General features: G+C 41.9%; 1 protein-coding gene across 2 annotated transcripts in view; it reads right to left on the bottom strand.

The window, feature by feature from the left end:
• pak1 (p21 protein (Cdc42/Rac)-activated kinase 1) overlaps positions 1-25,118 on the bottom strand; it is a 42,228-nt gene that overhangs the window by 1,426 nt on the left and 15,684 nt on the right. Inside the window, exons 1-13 of one of the 2 annotated variants that reach the window (XM_056441655.1) lie at positions 15,307-15,481; positions 13,420-13,639; positions 12,599-12,693; positions 11,818-11,965; positions 11,684-11,721; positions 9,574-9,687; positions 7,386-7,719; positions 4,495-4,558; positions 2,043-2,091; positions 1,416-1,528; positions 917-1,034; positions 594-693; positions 12-208 (exon numbers count right to left, since the gene is read on the bottom strand). In XM_056441655.1, the coding sequence (XP_056297630.1) occupies positions 12-208; positions 594-693; positions 917-1,034; positions 1,416-1,528; positions 2,043-2,091; positions 4,495-4,558; positions 7,386-7,719; positions 9,574-9,687; positions 11,684-11,721; positions 11,818-11,965; positions 12,599-12,693; positions 13,420-13,612 (1,563 nt within the window). In that variant the 5' untranslated portion in view covers positions 13,613-13,639; positions 15,307-15,481. Of the gene's footprint in view, positions 1-11; positions 209-593; positions 694-916; positions 1,035-1,415; positions 1,529-2,042; positions 2,092-4,494; positions 4,559-7,385; positions 7,720-9,573; positions 9,688-11,683; positions 11,722-11,817; positions 11,966-12,598; positions 12,694-13,419; positions 13,640-15,306; positions 15,482-25,118 lie in introns of those variants that run through there. The other variant, XM_056441654.1, reaches the window with a different exon arrangement.

Raw genomic sequence — 25,118 nt, 5'->3', positions numbered from 1 at the left:
CACATTCTCACCCTCAGTGGGTTCTCATTCAGGTAGGGCGGCTCCCCCTCCACCATCTCTATGGCCATGATGCCCAGGGACCAGATGTCCACTTTGGGGCCGTAGGCTTTGCGGGTCACGACCTCCGGGGCCATCCAGTACGGAGTCCCCACCATGGTGCTGCGTTTGCTCTGCTCCGGGGTAATCTGGGCGCAGAAGCCAAAGTCGGCTGTGAGGAGGACAGAGGACAGAGGACAGAGGACAGAGTGAGTCCATGAATTCACAACGTTTGACAGTCCCATTTATAATTGACCATCTGCAAATGTCTTCAATTCAAGTTATAGATATATAATAATATTATAATATATAATATAAATGTTTAAGTTGTAGGTTATTGCTGACATAATTAAAATGAAGAAGTCTAACTGATAGCTGATCATTGTCCCCTCTGTCCACAGGAGTCACTGGACTTCATGACTGATCCCAATAGACTCAGAGCTCCCCCTGTCGGCCAATGCCAGCAACTACAACAACAATCCTCCTAGACTACAACACGGTATAAGCCGTGGTCAAAAATAAAAGACAATAATTATGATACAATAAAGATGACTGACTGAGTTTGACTGAGCCGTCCATGCCCAGTAGGATGTTGTCGCTCTTAATGTCTCGATGGATGACCTGGTTGAAGTGGAGGAACTCCAATGCCTGGAGACACTGGAGAGAGGGAGAGAGAGACAGACAGACAGTTAGAGGGACAGAGAGAGACAGACAGATAGTTACAGGAATAGAGAGAGGCAGACAGACAGTTACAGGGACAGAAAGAGACGGATAGAAAAAAGGACAGAGTCAGACACACAGAGAGAAACAGAAAGAGAAAAATGAAAAGAGAGAGATTTTTTAATTCATTAAAAATGACCTCCTGACTCCTGACTCTTACCTCTCTGCACACGGCAGCTATCTGGGCTTCATCCATGCAGGTCTCCGTGACGACATCAGTCAACGAACCTCCGGCCAGGTACTCCATCACCACCCACAGCTCGTCACCCACCAGGTAACTATGGAAACCATCAACAGACGCAGGTATTTATTATTCACCATAAGACATGAAACTCTGACATTTCGTTTAAAGTTGAAAGGCCCGGAGGGGACTCGCTATTAAAATTAAAATGAAATATACACACACACACACACACACACACAGGAAATCATTTTCTTGAGAGCATTTTGTAAATGTGTACAATTATCCATTTTAACAATACAGAGTAATAATCTGGAACCTAGAGATTGTGTTTATTCGGCTTGTTGTACAAACATTTACTGCAGTCAGTAGAAAAAACACCACATGAACCGAAGGCTCTAGAAAGCTCATCAGTGAGTCTGAATGAGTGTGTGCGTGTGTGTGTGAGAGAGACAGTGTGTGTGAGTGTGTGTCTAACCTGTCCAGGTAGTTGACAATGTTGGGGTTCTTATTTTCCCTCATCACCAGAATCTCATTGATGATCAGCTCCTTCTTGGGCTGCTGCTGCAGGTTCATCTGTTTGATGGCAACCTGAGAGAGACAATAAGACATCAGTCCACTTTTCTCATATTCATGCAAATAAATCACACGGAAATAGAAAGATAAAGCTAACGTGAGAAGGAGTAACAGAAGAGGAGAGGACAGAAAGCCAGAGGGAACCCTCTCAATCCGACGGCAGTTAAAGGTCGTGAGGCAGCGCGGCGGTCATTACAAAGTGAGCACACAGACTTAATCCTCAGGGTGAAACAGGAGGATTATCCCGACAGACTTAAATAGTGAACCTGGGATGTCGCCGCTGTTAGCTGAAGACTATTTTTACAAAAACTAGGTCCATCCGTGGGTTTATTTTTTATTTTTGTGCCATTTGCCATGAGCTCTAATCATTGGATGGATTGCCATAAAACTCCAGGACACCATTCTCCAGTTTTACATGACGTGTTTTTGCACCGTCAGCGTTCCCTCTGTGACCAACAACTGAGGCTGGCTGTGAGCTGAAGGAGCAGAGAGGGCAGAAGGGTGGAGGGAAGAAGACCACAATACCAACCTCCTGTCCTGTAGCGATGTCTATGGCTGTGTACACTGTTCCAGACGCCCTGAAAACACAGCAGAAAGTGACACATTAACATGATGTCATCATTTCTTTGTTGGAGGTTTTTTTAAACTAATATATTTAGGGTCACTCAAAGGTCATTTCACACTCCACAGCAGCATTCAAACAACCAGAAGACAAGCCCCCTAGAATTAAAAAAGACACTTTACAAAAACCTAAGGAGCTGGGTGGTCTAGCCCTCCCCAACTTCTCACTCTATTACTGGGCAACAAACATTAGAGCCTTGTTACACTGCTGTTGCACTCATGACCAACCCCCACCTTGGCTACAGGTTGAGGAGGCCACATGTGGTTCATCATCTCTGATGTCCCTCCTGTGCTTCCCCACATCTATTCCATCATATGTGCACTCAGACAGTGTTGTTGTGAAAAACTGTCTTAAAATCTGCACACAATTTAAACAACAATTTACATTGCAATCTATACCTGGTCTGGCTCCTGTTTACTCTAACCCCCTCTTCACTCCATCCATTATGGATAATGCTTTCTTAATCTGGAGAGACAAAGGAATCTTATCCTTTAACCATCTTTACATTGATGGTAAATTTGCTTCTTTTGGTCAGTTAGCACAGGCTTATAACTTGCCTTTAACCCACTTTTTCAGGTATTTGCAGATAAGAGATTTTGTCCGCAACCGCTTTCCCAAATTTCCCTCCATACCATCTCTCACACTTTAGAGACACCATCCTTAAAATTAACCCTTACCGGAAAGGTACTATATCAAGGATTTACTACACTCTTCTTGCGCAACAATCCTCAACCTCTGATGCCTTGTGTACTGCATGGTTGGCTGATCTTAATATAGAGATAGACCCTGAGGTATGGAAGAAGGCTTTGAAATGGGTCCACTCATCCTCTGTCTGTGCCCGGCATGGTATCTTACAGTGCAAAGTAGTGCACAGGGTTCATTGGTCCAAGAGTAAACTGGCTCGTATATTCCCAGGTACAGACTCATGCTGTGATTGGTGCCATTTAGGACCTTGCCAGTCTTGGCCACATGTTCTGGGATTGTCCTGTACTTGTGCCGTTCTGGAAGGGTGTCTTTGACACTCTTTCAGCCGTAACTTCTACCAATATCTGTCCCTCACCATTAGTTGCCCTGTTTGGTGTTCTACCTTCTGGGAACTCACTACCGTCTTACTTCTGTGAACTTGTGGCCTTTCTGTCACTCTTAGCGAGGCGTCTTATCCTGCTACATTGGAAGAACTCCCACCCCCCCTCCCACTCTCAATGGCTTAGAGATGCCCTTCGTTTTATGTCACTAGAAAAAATTAAGTACTCTTTACGAGGCACTTCCACTAAGTTCTGTAAGGTCTGGGAACCCTTCTTAGAGCACGTCAGGTCTACCCAACTAGATATCGCCGCCATTGATTAATTCGCCCCAACAACGCACCAGTGCCCTGTTTTAACTAGCTTAATTGGTAGCACATTCGCAGCATGCAGCATTTTTCTTTTTTGTTTAAGTTGTTTTCAATACCTTTGTTGTTGTTGTTGTTTGTTTTTATTTATTGTTTATTTTTATGTGTATGTCTTTTGTTTCTGTTTATTTTATGTTTTGTTTATTTTATTTTTTCTCATTTACAGTCTTTACACTGCTCAATTAATGCAAGTGGATATGCGTGTGTGAGTGGATGTATCTATAGATGTGAGAGAGTTGAAGGTCAGAGAAGGTGGCCAAAATATTATCTGTCACGACAAGCATTTCACAGCCAGTTGTTGATGTTGGGTTTTGGTTGCGTTTATAACTTTCTTTTCTGTTTGTCTATCAAATTGCCATGTTGTCTATTTGTTTTGGGAAAGGGAGGGGAGGGGGGGCTGTAATGTGTATCCTCACCATTTGACTGTGTGATATGGTATCCTTTCACTCCTTATTTGTGAGCTATATTGTACTTTAAGTCTTGTTTTGTAATTTCTACAAATAAATCATATATACAAAATAAAAAAAACCAGAAGACGCTCCACTTCATGCAGAGTCAGAATATAAACCTCAAAACTGATCTTGGGCCAAGTAAGTTAAAGTTATTCCGTATTGATTTAGGCGCCCCCTGTGGACAAAAGTAGTAGTGTGTATACTACTTTAGAAAACTCTAATTTTACTGCAGCCTGGTTCTGGTTCTCACGTGTCTATACTTTCCATCCAGCGGGTCCAGCAATACGGAGGTCCGGGTCCTCTGACCCTGTGGCACCGAGGACGAGTATCATATATAAATCTCCTCACTGATGGTCTTGCATACTTATGAAGTTCATATGGAGATTGTTTCATACAGAGGATCTGTTTGGGTGTTGGGTTCAAATAGCGATAATCTTTCTCCAGAACTGTTGACCCCGCCTTTAAGTGAGCGGACCAATCACAGGAGACTCTGTCGCAGTAGATCGGTGACACTCACCCCTGTCCGATCTTCTCGAAGCGAGTATATTTCTTCTTGGGGTCTCCCACACTCACGATCGTCCCTGAGTCAAAGAAAGAAAAGAAAAAGAAACATATTCAGAGAAGGATTAACCGGGCCCTTTAATCTAGAATAATTCTGATGTATTCTTTTTACTGTTCAACCAAATCTGGATGGATAGAAGAGTCATGGGTCTTTCTATCCATCCAGATTCTACTCCCAGCTCATCACACGCAGGTCAATGCAGCATGCTGTCTGGGAGGAAGGTCAGAGAGAAGATGAGGAACATGAATGGAAATGTAAAGAATATTTGAAAGACTTCAGGAAGTAAAAGGGGATGAAGATGAAAGAATAGAAAAATCGACAGACAGCTGGGACCGTAGGACTGACCAGAACGGAAGAAATTAAGTGAAAAAGGAAGAAAGGCGGGGGAAATGAAAATGGAAGAACAAATTAAAGGAATTAGGTGAGAAAGGGAGGAATCACGAAAGACAAAAAGGTTGAAAAGAAAGAAAGGCCGAAAGCAATGAAGTAACAAGAAAGAAATGAAATAAGGAAAGGACAGAGGAAAAATATGATGGATAAAGTAATGAAGCAGAAAAGAATAAGAAGTGAAAAGGATAAAAGCAATACAAAAATAAGTAAAAATGTTTGAAATGTTGAAAGGAGGAAATTAGGGGCAGAAAAAAGAAAGAGACAGACAGACAGACAGAGAGATCAGTAATCAGAGTCCACAGAAGGAAAGTGATTAGAGGAAAAAACTTAGAGTCGGTCTGTAACCGCGGGAGACGATGTTTGGCGCACGACCAATCAGACGTGAGGATTGGACAGTGGGGGCGGGGATATCAGGTCTGTCAGTCAGAGAGACGGACACACAGACAGGCAGTATCCTGGTCTTACCAGCAGAGGGAGATCTGAGCACATCTGAACAGGCGTGGGGCATGATTTAAAAAATATACAGGCTATTATTACAAATACAAAACAACACATTTTAATACGGGGGAGAGGGTTTTTATCAATGTTGTTATATGTGCTTTTATTCTGAAGGGTTGTGGCATTATTTAGTCACACTGCATCAAGCAGCTCAAAGGTTCATAGGAGGATTTATTTATGTTCCCAATCATGTTTTTTATTTTCTGACTTCCGTCTTATACAAACATATCCTTGTTTTTTGTTACGGGTATCATTTTAAATAGGTGTACTTAGATGTAAGTTTTATATAGATGTAATGTGCTATTTCCGATTTGTTATCATGAAGAATTGCGGGCAGTTAAAAAAACACACACACAATCTGAAGTTTAAAAATAGACTATTATATATCCAATTTGTTAAATGGTGGCAACATTTTACAGACTTTAAATGATCTTAAAAGTAGAAAGAATGTGACATTTTTTGGATGATGTGTCACAAATAACACGTTTTAAAGTGCACACACGTGGTGTGCAACAAGACCTTTTTATTTGGATTATTTTAATAAGGAAGACGTCTGAAGATAAACTACTACAGATCTGTATGTGACCTCACAGCACGTTCCAATATATGTCATGCTATTATCATAAGGCATGTTGGGAGAGTCCAAAACACAAACGAGGCAACTGTGATTCAGTGGTTAGCAGGTCCATCTTTCAATCAGGGGGTTGGCAGATCAATCGCCGCCCTAGTCGATGTGTCCTTGAGCAAGACACTTAACCCTGAATTGCTGCGTCTATGGTGTATGAATGAATAAAAGCTTTGGAAAAAAGTGTCAGCGAAATGAAATGTAATTTAAACTTAATTCAGTTCTTCAGTGTCCGTGTTTTCCGCCTGCAGTTTATTTTGGACCGTGTCCTTTCATTTTGGAGTCGGGAGCGTTACCCAGACAACCTCTGAGCTTTCAGTCAGGGAGAAAAGAATGGCTTCCAGAAACAAAAGCTGTGTGAACGCCACATTGACTGCTCCAACCACAGAGGACAAATGAAATACTTTTAAAAAGGTCGGGCCGCAGTGCAGAAGACATTCACTTTTTTAAAGGATTAGAGACACGGCGAGAAGTGAGAGAAGTGATAGCGTTATGTAACAGCTCTCACTTCCCACACGACAGAACCACCGATAGCAAAGTCGTTCTACGTGGAGTAGGCTCTGTATTATGTGTTATTTAAATATTTGCACCACATATATGTACTATTAATAGAAGTTCTACTACTATAATACAATACTTGCCACACCAACCGAAAATAAAATGTATAGCCTGGGAGAAAACCTGTGTGTGTGTGTGTGTGAATACAAAGTGATGAAACAAAATAATAATAAAAAATGTTTAGAGGCTAGAATTATTTCTTGGAGACTCGGTGAACTGCAGGGGGAGGGGCTTCTTTTCTTACAAAACGGAGACGGGATAAATATTACTATTTATAGAGAAAGTCATGAACAGATTTTCTAATTATAGGGCAAATCATGAACACTTTCTCATCTTCTGGTTTCAGATCTCCCACCAGTGTGTCTTTAGGAACCCAGGATGAATCGGGTCTCGCTCACTGTCAAAGTGTTCCGGTTCAACCCAAAAGGTCACAGATGGGGTTGAGGTCGGGGATCTGAGCAGACCAGTTAAATTCCCCCACACCAAACTAGGAAACAGCATTTCCTCGTGGAGACGGCTTTGTGCATGGGCTGGAATGCTTGTGGCGTTAAAAAGAGTGCGTGAATACGGGACTGGGAGCGTTTCCATCGCCTCTTAACGGGTCTCAACATGGCGTGGCCGACTTGCAGCTAACTCTTGCCCATTTGGTGTGGGTGTGTCTCTGTTCAGCCTCTGTAAGTAATCAAAACTAGTGGCCATGTGATCTTTAAAGGGCGACAGTCATAAATCAAAACAATGCAGTAATCTCGAGTGTGAGTGCATGAACGAGCCTTACGTAGCTTCTCCAGAATCTCCTCGTCCGACATCTTCTTCTTCCTGGTTTTGTCCAGGGGGCGTGGCACTGATGGCCCGGGGGCGGGGCTCGCACTGGGAGGGCTGCTGGGATCTCCGTCCGAAGGGGCGGCGGGAGTGACACTGGCGGCGGTGGCGGTGACAGTGACGGTGGTAGTGGTAGTGGCGGTGGAGGTGGCGGTGGAGGTGGCCGTGGAGGTGACCGTGGCCGTGGCGTTGGAGGCCCCGGCGGCCGGCGGCGGGGAGATGGGCGAGGTCGCGGCATCTTTGGTGGGAGGAGGAAGAGGGAAGGGCTCGATCACCGAGCGAGTGTATATCTGAAGGAGCAACCAAAACCCTGTTACCCAACTCTGAATCCGAGAAAATACTTTCAATATTAATTTTTTTTAGGCTTTTGAAACAAAGAGTGAAGATGAACGACATCTGACAGCTGGCGTGCAGTGAGACGCCATCAATAAACACAAATAGTACCGCAGTGACTCAGCTTTGATTTTTCATGAAAAAATGTAAACAAAATGAATAAAAACATTAGCTCGTAGACACTTATGACCTTCTGTTGCCTGGACATTGCTCCTTGAGCTGATTCATGAATAATTGTAGATCAATATCCATCGTGCATCACATCATAATCTACCATGTCATACTATATTATGTTGATTTGTACCTATATACATCATACTCTATTTATATTACATCTCGCTACAGACAAACATGAAGTGCTATTTCTTAATCACGTCATTGTATGTGTCTGTTGTTCACTGTTCACGGAGACTTGCCTAATGACAAGTAGCCATTTGAAAACTGGAGGAATGTGGATGTGTTCTCGCGCCCGCAGCCTCAGTTGGTTGCCATCTATTTTTTGCACGGTATGAAAATCAATCAGCAGATTCCTGCCCCCTGCTCTCGTTATGTAACCTATCATAATAAACATCAGGTTCACCTCAAGATATGTCCAAGTTGATTTATAGTTATGAGGTGCTGCTGACTTTTCAAAGTGCACTTAAACTGCATGTGTGTGTGTGTGTGTGTGGGGGGGGGGGGCTAGAGGAGCTCCTGATTCACTTTCTGAAGTGTGAAGTGTAAGAATAACAAATAACTGAGATGCATTGCAGTGTTGGAGACAATGTCAATCTTTAAAAAAAATGTAATATATATATATATATAAATATATATACACATATATATATATGTATTAAATTAGCTTGTGTTACCTGAACAGAGAGCGATTCTCGTTTACATGTTGCAACTGAGCTGTAAAGCATTTGAGTCCAGCTTCACACACGACAGAGTGTGTGTGTATATGTGTGTGTGTGTGCGTGTGTGTGTGTGTGTGTATGTGTGTGTGTGACGATGGGAGCTCCAGTCAGGTGCAGAGGACTAGTCACTGTGGAAACTGTGGTGGCGCCATGGAAGCAGCCTCTCAACCGCCAACCTGTCTGACGGAGGAGCAACAATGTTTGCCTGTGTGTGTGTGTGTGTGTGTGTGTGTGTGTGTGTGAGTGTGTGTGTGAGTGTGTGTGTGTGTGTGGTCACAGTTTTGTATCAGTCACTGTACTATGTGTGATCCAAAAACCTTTTGGCGGAAAGTATTTTCATGTGTGTCTTATTGAATGTGTCTCTCCTGTTAATTTAATCAATTAATCCAGCAAACATAACATAGTTACAAAAAGACCTTACTAGTCCATTAAAGTAAAGTTCACTTCATGTTTGTGGAGATACAATCAATGAAAAAGTGTATTATGTGCTAAGTATTAAGCCAATAATAAAAAAGATTTGACTGCAACTTCCCCTTTGATGCATCTCATCACACGTCTCCGGTCATTTCCTCCCAGCACATTGTTCTCTACGTGTTTAGTTGTAGATTTCGACACCGTAAGTTGTAGTTTTTTAGTTGTCTAGTTGTAGTTTTCTCCATCTTTAGTGATAGTTTTCATATTCATATCTACAATCATCTGTAGGACTTTTACGGTGTTTCCCTCCAATTTAAAAGTAATTCCCCATGTGGGTACTTCTTTATGACACCCATTACTATAATGTATTATTAACATATTGTATAATAGTTTTATTCTTGCATGGATAAAACATTGATATAATGTTTTCCTGTTTGCCGGCCTTCCCTACTTCACAGGCGTACCTGGCGGTCTGTCGAGCGTGTGTGTGCGTGTCCTTACTGATTTGGTGTGCTCTGGTCGGGGGGCGATCACCGGCGGGGGCTCGGCCTCATCTTCGTCATCGTCCTCAGAAACGGTTGCTATGGCGGGCGTCTCTGACACGGCCTTGGAGCTCTGCGTGACGTCACAGGGGGCGAGAGGGCGGAGCCTTAGTGACATCATCGTCACATGAGCAAACACCAGACCCAGCATTGCCTCCTACGGTTACCGACTCTTCTGCTCCTGCTTCACCACCTCATCGGGCCGAGATGACCTCCATTTCTTTTCTCGTTTGAATCCCTGAATTGAACTTCCTGTCTTTCCTGCCTCCCTTCCTCTGACCTGCCACCTTTTTTTCTCTTGCCACCACTGTTGATGTCTGAAAGCTCTCGTCATGTCTGGCTCTTTATGTCACTAGTCACACATCTTCCTCTCCGACATCCCTCTCCTCTTCCTCTCTGCTCCGTTTCTCTCTCCGACAGTCTGCAGCTCGGCCAGTGGCCAAGCTGCAGACACAGGGAAATGATGAAAGGAGGAAAAGATGCTGATTCACAATGCAGAGGGGAAGAGAGAGAGAAGTGCATCTGGGTGTGGCATCATCATCATCATCGTCATCATCACCTGCTTCCCCATTTTCTATATTCTCGCCTTCATGGTTTTAACCCTCCTGTTACCTTAGGGTCAATTTGACCCAATTCAATGTTTAACCCTCCTGTTACCTTTATATTTACTGACATATTTTACCCGTGGGGTCAATTTGACCCCAGCAATTAAAACCTCCAGAAAATTATTAGAATTAATATTTGTTTCCAAGTTTAAGTGTGAGGTACTTTATGTTTGTTTGTTGACTACCTAAATAGCCCTTTAAATATATAAAAAAAGTTGATATTTCTTATATGTTTGACAGTGAAAAACAGCCTGAGGTCAAATTGACCCGAAAGAACACCGACATTAAACATTGAATGGGGTCAAAATGACCCTAAGGCAACACATTTGAACAGCAGAAAGAAATTAATTTCAATCGGAGCAGTTGAGCTTTCTCTCTCTCTCTCTCTCTCTTTCCCTCACATTCCTTCCTTCCTTCCCCTATCTCTCTCCTTCCTTCTTCTCCCTCTCCCTCTCCTTCCACCAATACTGCTCTCCCTCTCCCTCTTCCTCTTCCAATACTGCTTCTCCCCTCCGGTCCATCTTGTCAAATAGTAGATTACACCTCATCTCCTTCACTCCTTCTTCTAATCCCTTCATCCTGTCACTCCTCAGTTCTCCCTCTCCTATTATTTCGTTCATTGCTCGTCACCCTGACAGATTCAATTAGACTCCATTTCACTTCAAGACAGTCACCTCTCAAATTTACCCTCAACTTTATTCGCTCTCAAACTAGCCTTTAAGTCTCTCTTTTAAATACCGCCATGTCTTCATAAATATGTTAGATTATAAAAAATGAGGTTTGTTATATGAAGCACTTTCCGAACCCTCACTAAGATGAAAACACGGACAGCTTCCAGATCGGACCACACCGTGGTTATGCCCTGTCAATCACAAGGTAGTCCCGCCCTAAAGTATACTCTGCTTTATGGTCGGTTTGACTCGGAATGACCATAATTTACCAAATGAACATTATGCTGTATATCATGCTGAAGAACACTTGAAACTAGAGATTGAGACAATAAACTCATGTTTACAATGTTTAATGAGTGAATAAATCAAGAGAGAAGTAGAGTCATTTTCTCATAAACTTCTATACAACCAGAGGAGTCGCCCCCTGCTTTTTCCAGGGGGGGAAAGCAGGGAAGCATTACATATAATATAAAAGCATTATATATAAATACATATATATATAAAAAATATGATATATTATTATATATTAATATAATATATTTATATATATATATATATATATTGTATATATATACATTTATATATATATTAATATATATATAAAATATATTATATATTATTATATATTAATATAATATATAAATATGTTGATATCTTTTTTTAAATATATATATAAAAGCATTATTGTAATTTGGGAAACTAAAATAAGAGTTATTATTGGCTGGTTCCCCTGGCTGGCTGCAGGGAGTGTTAACACACATGCTGTGACTGCGTTGACAGAAGAGGTCTTTACCGTTGTGGTGGAGGAGCTGTAGGCATCTGCATTTTTATCTGCAGGGAAAAACACAATGAGATATTATAAATGAAAAAGCTCAAGATATGCATGCATGTCTTCATGTTGGTGTTTGCGTGTGTTTGCGTGTGTACCTGTGAAGCTCATGTACTTCTGTCTGTTGGCCGTTTCTTTCGAGTCGTAGAACTTTAGAACGTCGAGGACGGCCTGAGGATTCTTCTTCTGCTCCAATTTGGTGATGTTGGACGTTTGCAGGAGCCGGGCCCACTGCTCCGGCATGCCCTACACACCAGACACACACACACACAACCCAGTTGTACTTTTTTCTGACGCCCGATACGTTTTAAACAATACAACAATAAATTGTAGTGACACACACACACACACACGCAAGACACACAGACACTATCGAGTCCAAGGCAGTCTTGTCATATTTGTACTTCAATCACATAACTGGGTCACATCTCCATTATCTCTCTCTCTCTCTCCATTTTCTGCTCCATCTCTCCACTCTACTCGGCTCTGTCCTTCATGTCACACCATCCATCCATCTGACATCTCTTTGCACTGCTTTGCTGTTTTTTGTTGTTGTTGATCATCACCACCTTAATATATTCCTTGAGTAAAAATGTTTACGTGCATGTAGATGTGTGTATGACGGAGAATAATGTCCCGCATTACTCAGCTATAAGAGCTCAGTCCGGCGGATCAAGTGAGTCGGCTAAACAAGGCTTCTTTGTCAAATGTGACTCTTTAAAAAGGTTCATTTGCCAAATGCCACACACAGACACGCACACACGCATCAATGAACACGGGTGCTTTGGTAAGCAATTAAAAAGTAAGGCGCAAACACAACAGATGCACAAATACACGCCGTGGTTGTGACCACACACACACACACACATACACACTTACAGTAAACTCCCCGGTAACGGCGTCGAAGCCGACATGGATGGTGTGTTCAAAATCAGAAGGCAGGGAAATCTCTGGACGCTCCTTCTTCTTATAGGCTGGAAGAAAAGAAAGGAAAGGAGATTAACATTTTACGGACCAGATTATACTAGATTATATATTTCAGTACGCAGGATGGTCCGATAATTAATTTCCCTTTGGAATAAAAAGGTATGAGGACAAACAAAATGATTTGGATTCCTAACTTGGCCCTCAGAGGCTGCAGAGGAGCAGCAGCTGTACCAGTTCAATAATTACACAGACTGTAGAAGACGATCTTTTTTTCAAAAGCTCTTGAGGAGGAAGTAATAAGAGACCCTAGTTCGTTAAAATTCCTGAAAAAGGTCTCAAAATATGAGAGAATTAGTCAAAATGGACCTGAAGGAAGCATGAGAGAGGAAATTAGGAAGCAGAAAAGGAGCTAGGGGACGATGAGGATGGAAGAAACACAGAGAAAGCAAAAAGAAAGTCTTTGAGAGAAAGACGACAAAGTGAACTCTGTATATGCTGGAAGCTAATCCCTCTGGGGTCCATGATACAGGACCGCCTGTTACCCACAATGCACCTGTCAGTGTATGTGGAAGCAAACAGTGAGTTCTTCAACGTGTTTGTTCGGAGATCAAAACTGAGATCCCGTTATAGCACGAGAAGATGCGAGATATAAGTTCATTTGCTTTCTGGCAGAGGATGAAATGAGATGATCCGCTCGTCCACAAGGTCACACTCGAGTGCTTTGCTCAAGGGCAGCATGAGCACAATCCCACCGACAGCGTCCCGGGACTCACTCTTGTCGCCTCCCCCCGTCAAGATGAACCGGATCGAGCGGTCCTTCTTCTTCTTGTCCTCCGGATTGGGTGGGAGGGGCTTGGAGCCGTGGTTGAGTGGGGCGGGGTCCTTGTTGCAGGAGCCAATCATGGTGCTGGTGTTCCTCATGGGTGGAGCTGGGGGCTTGTCCTCGACCTCCCCATTATCAGACATCTTCAGCTAGACTGCAGCCGGCCACTCCTGCACAGAGACGAAAACAGAGGGGGGTTAGGGGGGAGGGGGGGGGCTTTGATTGAAAAAAGCAACCAAATCCAAGCTAACATTTTTTTATTTTATCAAATCTAATAATTCAAAAAATTACTTTCACCTCCAGGTTTCATTTAAAATGTTGACCCAAATAAATTGGAAGCTTCAAACACATCCTGTTAAAAAAAATTCAGCTGACAAGGCATGAATTGATTTGATTTATTAATATTAATTTTGACCAACAGTCACATGGCAAAAATGTACTTGAAAAATAACGTTGACAGGACAGTACTGCTGAACACAGCATTGAGGAAAGGACAGGAGCGGCTGTTAAAAGGTAAACACTTCAATATGTACATTAGGTAACACTTATATAAGGCAGCAAAAGGTTTGTAACAAGAGGGTTAATCCATCTGATTATATTTGATCTTCATCTTCTACTTTACTCTTTTTTTAACTTATATTTCGAATTAGTTTTTTTATATTGTCTTGTGTCTATGTTGTAACTGAATGCCTTTTACGTCGTGTGTAAAGCACTTTAAATTGTCTCGCTATGGAAAGATGTTCGACAAATCAACTTTTTTTTATGTCAATGTTCCCATGTACTGAGCAAACAATACGAGATGGCTTTCTTTTCTTCTTTTCATCACAATCTCAAAGTCCAAGCCAGAGAAAGACATAAATACAGTTTCCATTTGCTCACTGAGGGGTCTGTTTGATCTGTAAACACGAAACCATGGTGTGTGTGTGTGTGTGTGTGTGTGTGTGTGTGTGTCTACTGACTCACTCAGACCTAAATGTTGTGAGAAGGAAAAGAGCAACTTTCTGCCTGGTCATGAGATGATATATACGTGCACACACAAACACAAACACATGAACACAAACACACACACACACACACACACACACACAACACACACACACACACAGCTGAGAGGCAAAGAGGGACATTTTAATGATTGGTTTTCACAACAACCTCACAAGGGGGGGGGGGGGGGCAAGCTGCGACCTGGACCAGGAAACAAATTACGTTGCCTTCTAGAGTGAATATTGGGTTATTCGGTGGTAAGAATAAAAAAAAAAATGTAAAACATGCATTAAACACATGTAACTGTGTGGAAAATGATTCTTATTCATGAACAAATGTTTTTTTCGCCTGACTTTTACACTGGATCCTACACTTCCCATAATGCAACTCAATAGCACCTCTTCAATCAGGCTTCCCATAATAACCTCCGGTTTCACGGTCCTTTTCTCAGCCTTGAAACACTCCAGAAGACATCAAGCAAACTGATTAAAGACAAAGCAGAAGACCAGTGAGTCAAATGAAAATGACCACGCGAAGAAACGCATCGGCAGTTTACAGCATCAGGGGATCGACGTCCCACCGAGCTGATCTCAGATCAGCTGCCGCTCTGTTTGCAGGCGTCCCCCCCCCACCCCCCCCCCCCCCAACACATTGTTAAAGACAGTAACAAAGACATGTGACAGCACACACGAGGAGCCAAAAATAACAGCATCTGAAGCATGACGGGGTTTTTTTCGTCTCTGATTAAGATCAGATTTATGAAGACAATAAAAATGGTTTCAGTGTAAGCAAACACGGAAGATTTGAAAACCAACTTGAATCACCAAAGACGGAATACTTCCCCAACTCTTACCTTAGCAGAGGCAGACACACATGTGTGCAGCGTCAAACGGATCCACTAACAAACAACAACAACAACAACAAAGAGAATGAAGAGAAAACTTTGAAAATCCACTTCGAGTTCAACACAAGGAGAGAGACTGAGAGAGTGGTGGTGCTCCAACGACCTTATGAGCAAAACAGTGATGTCACGGCATGATGTCATAAGGTGAGTCACACGAGGAAGTGGGGAAACGTCGTGGCCGACACACACACACACACACACAGGCTTACAAACACACATACACTCACTCACAGACTGGGGACGAGACAGCAGAGGTCTCGTATTTCTGACGTTGCTGTCAATTTCAGCTGAGCCCTGTTATCAAACAAACCCACACACTGTCTGCTACATGACACACATGCACACACACACACACACACACACACTCAGTCATCTTCTAAAACTATCTGAGTTCCACCACAGCCTGAGGTTTTTCCAAACAAGACAACCCATTAAAGAGAAAGACTGTGTGACCCCGACCACTGGGAGGAATCACTGATCAACAGAGGCGACAACCTCTGGCCCAGAAAAGTGAAGCCAATGCAAAGTGTCTTCCACCTGTGTTCTGTCTACTGGCCAGCAGGGGGCGACTCCTCTGGTTGTATAGAAGTCTATATAAAAGGACTCTACTTCTCTCTTGATTTATTCCCTCGGGAAACATTGTAAACATGAGTTTATGGTCTCAATCTCTAGTTTCAAGTCTTCTTCAATACATCATGATGTTCATTTATTAAATCATGGTCATTAGAGTCAATAGACCATAAAGCAGAGTGTACTTTAGGGCGGGGCTACAAGGTGATTATACGCCAAGTCCTCCGCAGACCAAATATAGTCACCGGTTGCAAAAACTGGAGAAAAACAGTGCAGGGAAAAAAAGTTTGAAAGAAAAAAACATCCAAACCGTGAAACATAAACCGTCTTTGTTTACTGTGTGCAGAGACAGACAAGAGACACCTCTGTCTCATCACACAGTACTCAGTGGAGCGTTGATGACTGTGTGTGTGTGACTGATGAGAAATATCGTATATGATATCTAGAATTACACACACACACACACACACACAATGATTACAGCGCCTCTCAGTGAGTCACCAATTGCCGTCGCCATCATGACCGACACATTTCTCCGGTTGACAACTTTACCACTTTTCATCTCCTCCGCTCCTTTTTTCCCACCAATTTTTCTCACCTATTAAATGTGGGCTTTTTGCCTCATCCATCTCTCAGTTTCTCTCATCCTGCCTCTCCTCTGCTCCCCATCATAGTTAATCATGTCCGACCAGTTTCTCTGACCCACATTACACTCGATTATCACATGATTATCACCCGACGTGTTTAGCCTGCGACTTAGCAGGATTCTCTTGATGATTCTCTTCATGACACAATTCAAAAGGGATTCAAATTCAAACAACCATTTTTCTACTTCCACTCACTAACGTACATCATTTTTCTGATAAAAGTAAATGTGCTTGTAGTCCACAACTCTAAGAAACATATACAGAAGAAGGAGTGTGTGTTGTACATGATCATTATAAAAACACACACAAGGCTGTGAGTCAATCAGTAGGAAACAGTACCTGTTATCAGTGCTCTCTATTTTTATTGAAAATGCAACAGAACTCAACCTAACAGTGACAGCATGTTTAAAATGCACATCTAACGACCAAAAAACACACACACACACAAAGAGAAAGTTGCCGTGTAACAGCAGCACTTCCTGGAAACGCCATGTCAGCATCTGCAGCCACGTTTACTGGAAGAAACACACACACACACACATCTCACACACACACTTACATCACCCAAGCATCACACACACACACTGAAACCACACATAAGTGCATGTCATTGCGTTTTCCCTCTCTCCTCCTGCACTGCAGCTCTTTATTTAAACCCAGCGTGTTCCCTGCATTACACCCAATTTAATAAGATACACCGGCAAGCGGTGGACAGTGTGCTTGTTACGGTTTTGAGAATCCATAAAGAAGGCCATGTGTTGATATGAAAGCTCAGGCAGCCTGAGTAAAGCTACCAACACCACGGAGTCATTTCATGTGAATGATGTGTTTTTAACCCAAATGCTCTGGGTTCATTTGAGTTTCCTTTTGGCACACGGTGTAAATGTCTAGGGCTTTTATTTTGAAATGCTGGAACAAAATGACTGGATCCGCTCAGCGCTGCCTCTTCAGGTTTTGGACGGTTAGTCAGAAGAAGAAAAAAACATTTGTTGAAGAGATCACTTTGGTAAATTGTAACTGTCATTTTTCACAAGAGAATAATTAGCACATCATTGATAATTGACATATTTAAAGTTGCAGCCACAAACTGGGAAGTGTCAGAACATATCTGGGTTGCATCTCTGGGGAGACACATGATACGACCAATGAAAATATATTTTCAATCTTCATTTGTGTTGCATTTATACAAATCTGTGGCGAGATTCATGTTCCATTTGACAGCAGCATCATTTCTTCAGACACTGCAACACCCACACCCACCCACACAGGTCCCTTCTCTGCGTCCATCCTTGTTAAACAAGCCCCCCCCCCCCGCCCCCTCCCCTCCCATGTCGTTGCCCAGGAGCGCTTAGTGTCTCTGGGCATGAAGGGGCCACAGAGCCCCTGGCCGCCCCTGGAGCTGCTGCTGTTCCAACACACTCGATCATGGGCATAAACAATCTCAGCGTGTGTGTGTGTTTGTGGCAATAAATAAGAGACATAAACAGGAAGAGACAAAGAAACAGAGGCGTCGCTGCGGCCTGCTGGCCAAAGAGGAGAAAAAAACAGAACGAAAGAGAAAGAAAGACAGGCAGTCTACTGCCTCTTGTTGATATGAAAGCTCAGGCAGCGTGAGTAAAGCTACCAACACCACGGAGCCCTTTCACATGAATGAACGATTTTTACCAAAATGCTCTGGGTTCACTTGAGTTCCCTTTTGGTACATGGTGTAAATGTCTAGGGCTTTTATTTTGAAATAATGGAACGAAAAGACTGGATCCGGTCTGAGTTGAGGCGTGGACAGCGGAGCGACGGAGACAAAGAACTCCACGTCGTCAACCATGGTGGAGAGACAGAGCCCGAGGCCCGGACTTCAAATGTATATTTTTACATATTTTACAGAGCAGACAGCATCTTTATACATGGATATGTGCAAATCCCAAAATGAGCACGAAACCTCACACAGAATATATTCTCAGTCTACACACACACACACACATTAGAATTTGGGCCTTTGAAGTTTCAACCTCAGGAGAGTCCCTGGTTTCCACATCACACACACCGTTATTATTCAACATGTTCATCATTCAGCCTGAATAAGACTATTTTTCATTCTACTCGGTTCATTTGTTGCCTTTGTGCCATAACTTTTGACTCAATCCACCGTCCTGCTGCCACAAACACTCACTAGAGGAACACATGTGGATTAGTCCGCCGCTGAAAGTAGTCCCCCTGTTTCTGCAATGTTAAACCCACAGTACGAACCAATGGGTTTGGAGCTACAGGGCTGGGCAATATATCGAGATATGAGAGTAGGCGTCGTCTTACATTTTGGATTATCATCTAAGACAACCATTGTTCTTTACTGCATTACAGTTAATTGATGCAATCTTCTGAACTTCCAGACTGTGATATTATATCAAAGATGATTATCTATCAAAAATCGCGTTGTGGAAAATGTTGTGTTGTGTTTGTAAAAGCACTAATAATCAATTCGACAATGTCGTCAGAATACCGATATTGAGGTATTTGCCGAAAGATATTGTGATAGTTTATTTCTTGTCACGTCGCCCAGTCCTCCTTGGAGCGGAGAGCCAGAGACAGGAAGTCAGACGACACGTTGGAGACGGACACTTTTCATGGGATTTGTCAACAATAAGAAAACCAGAGTAAAACAACGCCACCCGTCTGCTTTAAGACACACAAGGAAAAACCAAATGGAATAATGTACTAGCAGGTTGCACACACACACAGCTGGCAATCAGGTTGTGTGTGTGTGTGTGTGTGTGTGGGTGTGTGAGTGTGTTTGTGTGTGTGTGTGAGTGTGTTTGTGTGTGTGTGTGTATGTGTGGAAGGGAGACAGATGGTCATTTTCAAGAGGACGTGGCCAAACATATAATAACCGATAAGTGAGGAGAAAGCGAAAGAGGAGGAGGGAGGTGGTTTTCTTCTGCATTAACGAAGGACACAACAAGCCTATATATATATATGTATATATATATATATATATATATACATATATATATATATACACAAACATTTATATTTACATATATACACAAACATGTATATACAGGACTGTCTCAGAAAATTAGAATATTGTGATAAAGTTCTTTATTTTCTGTAATGCAATTAAAAAAACAAAAATGTCATGCATTCTGGATTCATTACAAATCAACTGAAATATTGCAAGCCTTTTATTCTTTTAATATTGCTGATTATGGCTTACAGCTTAAGAAAACTCTAAAATCCTATCTCATAAAATTTGAATATTTCCTCAGACCAAGTTAAAAAAAGATTTATAACAGCAAAACAAAATCAAACATTTGAAAATGTGTTTCCAGGTGTTTCGAGTTAATTAGACGATTCAAGTGATTTGTTTAATACCCTACTAGTATACTTTTTCATGATATTCTAATATTTAGAAATAGGATATTTGAGTTTTCTTAAGCTGTAAGCCATAATCAGCAATATTAAAAGAATAAAAGGCTTGCAATATTTCAGTTGATTTGTAATGAATCCAGAATGCATGACATTTTTGTTTTTTTAATTGCATTACAGAAAATAAAGAACTTTATCACAATATTCTAATTTTCTGAGACAGTCCTGTATATATATACTCATATATATATACATATACTTGTATATATACATATATATATATATAAATTACATTACATTACATGTCATTTAGAAGACGCTTTTATCCAAAGCGACTTACAATAAGTGCATTCAACCGAGAGCACAAACTAAGAACAACAAGAATACAGAAAGTAACATTTCCTCAACATAGTCGAACTACAAAAGTACCATAATAAGAGCTATTTAAGTGCCACTGAAGTGCTATATATACATATATATATACACAAACATTTATTTTTACATATACATAATATAATATATATATATATATATATATATAAACAGGCATTGAAAAGGGCAGAATCTTCTGAAATCAGAAAATCTTTCATTCTACCCATAATCCTTTGTGTTTTATGGTTGTACCCTCTCCAAAATTACAGCAATATTTTGTCATTATTTGATGCTTTAATCATAATTTCGTTGTCTTTTAGAACTAAAACAATTAGTCAGATGGTCGAATGATCGATGAGCAAAAACACTAAACTAGCAGCTTCTCAATTGTGAGGATGTTCTGCCTTTATTAGAAAAGAAAAGCATAAATAGGTAGAGCACTACTGTGTCACCTGAAGGCTACAACTGCACTTCGTGGTACAACCCTCTGTTGCAGAATGATAATAAATGATCCCTGAACCCTCAGTGCGGTACAACATAGCATATTGTTTGCAATCTTTTAATGGGCCGAGTATCGTAACGGCCTTGACTCGAACATTACCACGCCTTTATAGATCAATAATGCGCCATACGGGCGCCCTAAAACTACAACACAGGTCAGACATGTATTCCCACCACCTGGAACTCTGTCGTATGAAAGTGTTCTCAGGCTGGTTGAGTTTGGTATTCTGGTTGCTGTCATGACATAACTGTGTGTAATCACACGGGGCGCGATTAACTAGCCGGCCGCCCGTCTGTGTGTCTGCAGCTCATTGATTATGCAGGTTATTGCAAGCAAGCAGATCAGAACACATGAGCCGCACACATACGACCATCTGTCCTCAGCACATTGTCCTGAGGGACCAACTGAGTGTGTGTGTGTGTGTGTGTGTGTGTACAAGCAAGAAGAAGTCCCCATATTTGGGATGCGGAGGAGTGACGCCATGTCGAGACGTCGTATACGGCCATGGGAGCAACCTGTCAATCACAAGGTAGCCCCGCCCTGAATCATACTCTGCTATATGGTCTCTATTTAACTAATTTTCACACAATCTTCTCTTTAATCTGACCTCTTTTTTGCAACGAGGAGGAGTCGCCCTCGCTGGTTAGCACAGAGAATGTAGGTTCAAGACTTCCACGTCGGCTTCACTCTTCAGAAGCTCTTCAGAAACGAGGGCAGCACGGAAAAAGTAACATTAGCAAGAGCGAGCAAAATGACCGCCAATTGTTTTCCAGTTATGAATGTTTGTTAAAGCGCTATACAAAATAAAAATGTATGATTAAATCATTTTCAAGATAATAACAAGAAGTAAAACCTGTGAAAAACTAAACAAAACAAGTTCAAATATTTGGCAATAAAGAGTTTTACACTGCATACATTTTCAAAATAATAACGTGCAACCTGTGAAAACAAAATTAATGCAGATATGTGTGTCAAGTTGTATTTGTATTAGTGGCTGCAATGAGGGTGCTTTCCACTATACATTTTTTACAATATTTTTTCATGCTCAATGTTGAGCTTTTGTTTTGAAGGGCAAGAGCAAAAAAGCCGAAAAGGCGCAATCCCAGGGTGCATTGCAGGGCCTTGAGTGGCAAGCCCATCTTCTAATGAAGTTAATAGGTTTAACATGCGCACACAAACACACACACACACACAGCCATCGGAAGTCCATTCAATAAGAAGGATACACACTCTACTCTATACTGTTCGATGATTGGATTCAAGACACACACACACACACACACACAGCAGTTAGAAAAGCAGAATGTAAGTCGTAAACATGATGGATGCAACACACACGCACGCTGCAGTGGAGATAAATAAGTGGAGGCATCCAATAGCTGACAGAAGATTCCTACATGTTTATTACAAAGCTGAACGTGTTTTCTCTATACATGGTATATAAAGGTGGAGAAGGAGGAAGGTGTATCGCTATTTGCAACTGGATGTCAAATGTCTTCTCTTTGGTCCCTTGGAAGCTCCCCCCCCCCCCCCCCCCCCGACAGGCCGATTACCACATTGCAGTCAAAGCTTTACACGACATTCATACGCAATAAATAAAGCCAACGCGGACGTGCCAGAAGCTGCAGTTCAAAAGGTGGCCACTTGAGGCTGGCTCAATAAAGTGAGTCAACCCCCATAGACCTCCATGTTAACGCGGCTTATCTTCACAGCACAAATGACATTCACTGTATTTAAGAAGTGGACATACTCATGGGGACGTCCCCCGTTGGTTTGTGGACTCGAGTTCATTAATTTCAGTAAACAGGCTTCGCCTTCGCTCCGTACTCGCTCCACCTTTTTTTTCTTCATATTTTTGGATGAGTCTGTGTCGCCACGACCGGAGCCTGAAGGACACTTCAGTCTTTATACAGATGTTTATTCAAAGAAAAATGCAAATAATCAGAGATAATAAAAGAAACAAGTGATTCGCAAAAAGATAATTGTAATTCTTTATTCTTAATTTCTTTCAGCTATAATTGGTCATCTTTCCCCTGCCACGCCATTTAATCCGTCCGGAAAGTTTTCTGCTCGCAGTTGTTTGTCGTGGATGGAGGATGATGAGTTATTCATTTTTTTATTTAAAAGATGAATCTGTCTGCTCTGAGTTATCCAACAACAAGTGAGCACAAACAGAAGAGCGAGACAAAAACACAGGACAAAGTAAAAGAGGGAGTAAATGGAACAGCGGGAGCCATGCTGAAAGAACTCAACGTCAGAAGACAGAGCGATTCTGACAAAGAGAAAGGGACAGGGGGAGAGAGAGGGAGAGGGGGATGGAGAAGGAGAGGGGGAGGGAGAGGGGGAGGGAGAGGGGGCCAGAAGAGAATAAAGGGATCAAAGAATAGAAAGAAAGCCGAGTAGCAACATGAGTCCACTGGAATTTAGACAAAACTATTCTTCACTTGGAAATATCTCTCTCTCTCTCTCTGTCTCTCTGTCTCTCTCTCTCTCTCTCTGTCTCTCTCTTTCTCTCTTTGTGTTTTTCCCCAAAACAAGACCGTTGAATTTTTTTTATTTTTATGTTCTGATATTTCTTCATAATTTTTAATAAAAGCTTTATTCATTTATCAAAATAAGCCAAAGGCACCTGGCAGCCGGTGCACAGTCACAATATGACTTTTGATTTGAACATTTGATTTGAACACATCATAACGTCATCATTTGCCCAATGCTCCTTTTTATTAAATAGAACGCATCGTAATGTAATGAAATGCTTCAGGTAGCCATTAGCTCCGTTATTTAGCCAAGCTTACTGACAGCTAACGGCTAACAGGACTCGCCTGTTTTGAAGAATCACATTACTTCACAGACACACACACACACACACTCCATCTGCTTCATATTACACACATTTGCAAGCAGTGACACACCTGTCCCACAAGTATTACACGCATACACAGACACAGACACACACACACACACACGACAACTTTATCAGTTTTCCCACCTGGTATGACAGACATGGTTCTGATATTTGAATGATTACATTTATAATTTAAACATCATGAACAAACAAGTGTGTGAGTTTAAACTCTTTACATGTGTTAAACTATTGATACAATCCTACGCTCATGATGTTGGTTCGTCACAGCTCAGCTCGGCCCTGCCTGTATTTCTTTTTCTTCTTTTTTCATCTCTGAAAGAATAAAGTGAGACCATATTCAAATAGGGCGTATAATAAATCCAACGTGATCCAAAACGCATTGCAGCCTGAACAGAACCGGAGAGAAGCACAGCATCATCCAGCAGCAGCACGATGGAGGGCAGAAACACAACTCTCCCTTTTCACTCCCTTCACAGCTCACTTCACACTTTCACACTTGCACACACATTCTTTGGTTTCCGTACGTCAGAAAATGGCCGAGGATCTCTCATGTATACCTCTAGTTGTCTGGGTGGGGGACAACATGTTTACGACCCGATTTCTTGAAAAGATCTGTGATATGATGAAGTTTAAGTTTTGATTGCATGAATATATTCATGATGGTTAATAAATGGGTCGGGAAGCCAAGCTCGGTTTCCTACTGTTTGTCGAGCAGCCGTCCTCTGCAGCTAACGTTCGTGATGAAGAACAGCACAATCAATGGAAGCTAATCACTGAGATAATTGTTTTGCTGTGAATGTGTTTTAAAGATTTTGGAACTTCTATGTTTACATAAAAAGATAATAAAGAAATGTGGATTCCTCCCTTGATTAATTGTCTTTTTTTCACACAGAGTAATCAAAAAGAACCAATGAGAGAGTCAAAAAGGAGCCAAACAGATTAGAGTATCGATCAATAAAATCCTAACGATCCCCATCCCTACTGACGGGTAATATATCAGAGTTTGGAGGTGAGGTTAGTTTATTTCTTTCACGTTCATCATCTTTACCTAATTTAATCAAACTCGTTATAATCACAATTTGTCCAAATTAATCAGAAGTGAAAGATTGAAGAAAAGCAGCAGGTTCTCACGGTCTAGTCCGAGCCAATGAGCGGGGCCAGGCACGGGGCCCTCGCCCACTGGGCCATGGCGGCCCTTCGAGTGTCTCTTCTCCCATGTAGTATGACGACAGTGGGCTGTGCTGCAACATCAACAAGCAGGACTGCTTCAAGGCCACACTGAAATGCTCACTGAGTGTTCAGAAAATGTACTACAATAAATAACCATGGAAAGACTTCATCTCGTTACCTTTCTGTTGTAGACCACACGCTGCGAATACTCACGCAATATCTCCAACACACTGATGCAGTACATAAAAAATACATGGCTCCGAGGACAGTAAAC

This window comes from Pseudoliparis swirei, chromosome 20, assembly GCF_029220125.1.
Source record: "Pseudoliparis swirei isolate HS2019 ecotype Mariana Trench chromosome 20, NWPU_hadal_v1, whole genome shotgun sequence".
In the NCBI taxonomy this organism is placed as follows: Eukaryota; Metazoa; Chordata; class Actinopteri; order Perciformes; family Liparidae; genus Pseudoliparis; species Pseudoliparis swirei.
The sequence above is the reverse complement of the archived record's forward strand: the minus strand, read 5'-3'. Positions and strand labels throughout refer to the sequence as shown.